This window comes from Myotis davidii, unplaced genomic scaffold (assembly GCF_000327345.1).
Source record: "Myotis davidii unplaced genomic scaffold, ASM32734v1 scaffold339, whole genome shotgun sequence".
Taxonomy (NCBI): domain Eukaryota; kingdom Metazoa; phylum Chordata; class Mammalia; order Chiroptera; family Vespertilionidae; genus Myotis; species Myotis davidii.
In genome coordinates, this window is record NW_006290778.1 from 19,161 (window position 1) to 24,397 (window position 5,237).

At 51.4% G+C, this 5,237-nt stretch overlaps 1 protein-coding gene across 1 annotated transcript; it reads left to right on the forward strand.

Annotated features, from left to right (window-relative positions):
- Positions 1 to 713: 713 nt before the first annotated feature.
- Positions 714 to 4,920, forward strand: FABP1 (fatty acid binding protein 1). The gene is made up of 4 exons (XM_006764008.2): positions 714 to 869; positions 2,782 to 2,954; positions 4,711 to 4,803; positions 4,894 to 4,920. The coding sequence occupies exons 1-4, from the start codon at positions 803 to 805 to the stop codon at positions 4,918 to 4,920; spliced, it is 360 nt and encodes a 119-aa protein (XP_006764071.1). The 5' UTR covers positions 714 to 802.
- Positions 4,921 to 5,237: the final 317 nt, after the last annotated feature.

A 5,237-nucleotide genomic window follows, 5' to 3' on the forward strand; every position in this document is an offset into this window, starting at 1 on the left:
CCTCGCCAGTTTGACTCAGTGGATAGAGCATCAGCCTGAAGCCCAAAGGGTCCCAGGTTCAAATCCGATCAAGGGCACGTACCTCGGTTGCAGGCTCAATCCTCAGCCCTTGTCTGGGCACATGGGAGAGGCAGCCAATCGATGTGTCTCACGTCCATGTTTCTCTCTCTATCTCTTTCCCCCTCCTTCCACTCTCTCTAAAAAAAATCAATGGAAAAATATCCTCGGGTGAGGATTGAAAAAAAAAAGGAGACTGATTTGGACTATGGAGGAGCCTGTAGAGGAGGCATTCCCTCTAATACAAAATAGCTCCAGGGGCTGATGACATCTTTGTAAAAATTAAGTCTGTGGGAAGAGATCAAAAGGTTATGTAAATAAGGTGAGGTTTTGAGTTTAAAGGGATTATTTAGTATTTTCCTGTTTGTCTAGATCTAGATACACACAAGTATATATACACACACAAACATGTATGTGTAGCTATGTATACCCACACACACATATATATACACACATTTCATGGGTGAGGAGCACCTTAAAGGCTGCAGGACCATACGGCTTTGCATTTGATTGACACCCGTTAATGTTTGCTGAATTAGAGCAAATCTGCTGTGCCCCTCCTGTGTGTTTTTTATCGTTGACCATTGCTCTCGAGTTAATATTTGAACCTGGCCATAAAGGAGGTGACAGATGCTGACCTATGGCCAACACTCAAAGGGGAAATAACCTCTTATAAATCAGCCCACACTGGCCAGCCCCACCAGCAGAGCTGCCGACCAACTGTGGAGGGAGTCTCATCGCCACCATGAATTTCTCCGGCAAGTACCAGCTGCAGAGCCAGGAAAACTTTGAGCCCTTCATGAAGGCAATTGGTGAGTGCTGACCTGGGCACCTAGCCGGCGGTCATGGCAATCAGTGTCTGAGCTGGCAGGGGGTGGCTGGTCACAGATGCAGGCTGGATGCTGGGATGGGAGGAGAGACTCGGGCTTTCTGCAGGCCAGGGCCCTGTGGCACGTGTTCCTTTTGCAGTCACTGGCAGCTTGTGCTGGTCCTCACTGAACGAGGCCACCCACAGGCAAGTGCAAGGAGCACTGAACGAGTGTCTAATTTGGATTGAAGCCACCTCTGCTAGTAACTCTCTGTGTGACCTTGTTCATTCATTCATTCATCCAGCCAGCCATTCATTCTCCTAGCGTTGATTCAAGCCCAACCATATTCTAAGCACCGTGCTGGACAGATACAAGGGACACATGACACTGAGCCCCATTTCCAAAGTCACAGTTTAGCGAGGAAAAGGAGACGAAATAAATACAATAAAGAATCTCCTAATGCGTACCCAGCGCTGACTCGGTGCCAGGCACTGTGCCAAGCCCTTGATATGCAATATCCCACTGAATCCTCAATGACAGAACTCTGAGTTGGGTACTATTATTTTTCCCATTTTACAGTCAAAGCAACTGAGACCTTAAAAGGTTAAGTAATCCCAACCTAGGCCAGTCAGGTAGGGAGTGTTTGCACCAGGAATTGAAGCGGGCACTGGCTCCCAGAGACCCCACTTTCACCTGCTGTGTCTCCCAGAGGATCGTGCAGGAGGATGTGGTGTTCATGGGAGGGCAAGGAGAGGAGGTTTGATGTGATGAAGGTGAGCCTTGGCTAACCTTGGAAGATGAGCAGGTGTCCACTAGGGGACTGGAAAAGGCGATGGTACTCCTGGTAGAGGAAACCTTATAAGCAAAGGGGCCATGTGACAAGGAAGGGCGCCAAGAGGCAGAAGGGTGGGAAAGACAGCAAAGACAGAGGGAGGAGGGACTTCAGGGCCAGCAGAGAGCTTGGATCTACTTTAGGGCAAGTCATGCCACCTCTCTGTGGCTCACATCCCTCACCTGTGCAACAGGACACCCCCACCCACTATCAATGCACGTGGGTTTGTAAACCTCAATTCATATGACACCACAGACACGCTCTGAAATTTGTAAAGCTCTGTCCCAGGGCAAGGGACTCCTGATACCTCCTCTTCGAGAGCCTTGCCAGCAGAGGTTGAGATAGGGCTGGGTGGACAGATGTCGACCAGGACAGGCCCAGTTGGTGCATGTTGCTCTGGCATAATAGCACCCTAATCCCACTTCTCACTCTCAGGAGTGACCTGGCTTGGAAGATAAACTGTATCAGCCAACTTGAGTGTGGAGGATGAAATGCTTGTGCTCAAAGAGCAAATTCTCTGGGTGTTAAAGGAGGAAGAGTGAGGAAGGAGAGTGAGCAAGAACCAGGTGCTCACAACGGGAGAGGTCTTCAGCCCTAGCCAGTTTGGCTCAGTGGATAGAGCATCGGCCTGCAGACCAAAGGGTCCCAGGTTCGATTACAGCTGGGGGCACGTACCTTGGTTGTAGACTCCTCCCTGGTCAGGTAGCACTCAGGAGGCAACCAATTGATGTGTTTCTCTCACATCGATGTTTCTCTCTGTCTTTCCCTCTCCCACTCTCTCTAAAAAATCCTCTGGTGAGGATTTAAAAAAAAAAAAAAGACAGGAGAGGTCTTCAGGCCAGAGGAGCGTCTTCTTTATGAACCAACTGACAAGATGGTGAGCCGGCCAGGGCAGGTCAAGTCGGGCCACTGACCTTTCCTGTCAAAGGTCAAGGCCCATGTTACTCATAGGATTCCATGCCTGTGGCCTCCAGGGAGTCACACCACCTCCCTCTCCCCCTCCGTCCTACAAACTTTCTCTGTGGCCACTGCCTGGCACCTCCCACCTCTGCCCATCTCTAAACCTCAGATGGTTTCCACCAGGTCTGCCTGACGACCTCATCCAGAAGGGGAAGGACATCAAGGGAGTGTCGGAAGTCGTGCAGAATGGGAAGCACTTCAAGCTCACCGTCACCACCGGGTCCAAAGTGATCCAGAACGAGTTCACCCTGGGGGAGGAGTGCGAGCTGGAGACCATGACTGGGGAGAAGGTCAAGGTAGGAGATGCCCCTCCAGCCACACTCTGCTTCTGGAACTTTTCTTGGAGCTTGGTCCCAGGGCTTCCTCCCTCGAGAGTCACACCTCACAATTCCCACCATGGATGCCCTATCTCTGAACTTACTTCTGGGGCGAGAAGCAGAGAGACAAAGTCAACGCTTGGGGAAGAAGCTCTTAGGGAAAACCTCGCTAAGGACTGATGATGGGGTGGGCTGGCCCAAGAATCTGAGCTCTCCCAATGCGGAGGAACTGGCGGAACCATGCAGACAGCCAGGGACTAAGTGCCAGGTTCTTCCAGGCCCAACAGTGGGCAAGTGGGGGTCAGTGGAAAACCCTTCACAGAGCCCTGGGTCTCCTTGAGTCCAAATTAAACTGGCTTTGCTGGGCTTCGAGCCAGTGGTCCTGGGGAGAAGCTTCCTGGAGGAGGTGCTGGCAACCCCAGAATACGAAACCTTCAAGGGTGATCCCCAAGCCCCCAGCCTCAGCTGCCTCAGCTGTAAAACAGGCACCGTCCCCCTTCCCAGACTGAAGGCAGGGCCACATCCCTCCCGCTGGGCTGTGGCTCAGGTGTGTAATGAGCGCTGGGTGCGGGCTGTGTGAGCGTCAGCAGGCGCTGGCATGGAGACCCAGGCACTGGGGTGCCCGCCACCTGAGCCTCCCTTCCTGAGAAACTCCATCCCCCCAGCAGGGCCAGCCCCGCTGAGCAGCCGCCTCCACTCCTCCCCTCCAGGCAGTTTCATGCACTGGGCTCAGCACGTTGGTATTTTTACCTCTCCTGATCAGTCTTTATTTCTGCTTCTCCAGATACAACACTACAGGTCAGGAAATCTGTGATGAAATTTAGGAGGAAAAACCCTTCCTATGTGCCCACAGGAAGGGGCGCGTGGTCATGTGTTTACCACAGACCTTTTCCGATTTGTCCGTTTTTGAGGAAAATGTTTAACCTTGGCCGGTGTCTTCTGCTCCCTGTTTCCTCTTCCTGGGCTTCTGTTGCCCCTCCCTGGATGCATAAAGCTGGAGAAGGAGACCCCAATAAGAACGATAAGCATGCTGGAATGTGCTCTCCCAGCTGGCCAGCTCTTAAATCTTGCTACACCTCCCTCTATCAGCTTGGAGAACTGAGATTTTACTCACGTTTACCTTCGTGTTTTGAGCCAGTTAAGTGTTGTGTTGCTGATTTCTAGATCACCTAGCATAAATTTGAAAGTCTGGCTAAAGATACCCTGACAGTTTCTTCTAGTTATTTTCTTTTAAGTAGATTTTTTAATGTTTTTATTGATTTCAGAGAGAGGCAGGGAGACGGAGAGAGAGATAGAGAGAGAAACATTAATGATGAGAGAGAATCATTGACTGGCTGCCTCCTGCACACTCCCCACGAGGGATCAGAGAGAGAGAAAGAGAGAGAGAGAGAAACATTAATGATGAGAGAGAATCATTGACTGGCTGCCTCCTGCACACTCCCCACTAGGGATCAAGCCCGCAACCCAGGCATGTGCCCTGACCAGGAATTGAAAGGTGACCTCCTGGTTCATAGGTCGACGCTCAACTGCTGAGCCACATCAGCCAGGGCTTCTCTTAGTTTTTAAATACAATTCGCTTCGATTAGGAGTCAGAGAGCTGGGAGATTGGCCTTCTATAAAGAGGAGTGGTGGGTTGTTGTCAGCAGAGGCCCATGCCGGGGACCCAACCTCATTAGCAAAGGCCTTGCTCCCTGCCAGACCCTTCCTCACGGGCCATCTCTTCTGTCCCCTGCAGGCAGTGGTGCAGCTGGAAGGTGAGAATAAACTGGTGACATCTTTCAAAGGCATCAAGTCCGTGACAGAACTCAATGGAGACACAGTCATCCACGTAAGTTGCCACTCTGAGCTGTGGCTCCCAGTGCTTTAGGGGAGAAGTGCGGGGCTGAGTGAGGAGCCACCTTTCCCCCCATCTTTGGAGCTGTTCGTCTCTGCTGCCACCTCCTGAGGACCCACTATGTGTGTCAATATGTGTGGCAATTGACACACATATCTGCAATCTTCCCAGCAACGCTGCGTTTTCTAAATGGGGACACTGAGGCAGCAAATAGCGAGGAAAGGCAGAGCTACAGTTCCTCTCAGTGGGGTCTGCCTCATAGGGCTGCCACCCACAGTTGCAGCACAGCACACCTTCGGGGGAACCACTCCCCTTACAGACAGGTTCGACTTGCACACTTACTACAATTGTTCAGTGTCTGCAGTCAGGAGTTTAGTCTAGGAGTTCAGTGCATTAGGGTAGCTTTCCAACAGATCAGTAGAGGAAGG

Bases quoted from the DNA above. Each gene is read 5' to 3' on its own strand.
- FABP1 (XM_006764008.2), top strand. From the start codon at position 803: ATGAATTTCTCCGGCAAGTACCAGCTGCAGAGCCAGGAAAACTTTGAG. The intron at 870-2,781 runs GTGAGTGCTGAC...GGTTTCCACCAG, and splicing joins GCCCTTCATGAAGGCAATTG to GTCTGCCTGACGACCTCATC. The intron at 2,955-4,710 runs GTAGGAGATGCC...TGTCCCCTGCAG, and splicing joins TGACTGGGGAGAAGGTCAAG to GCAGTGGTGCAGCTGGAAGG.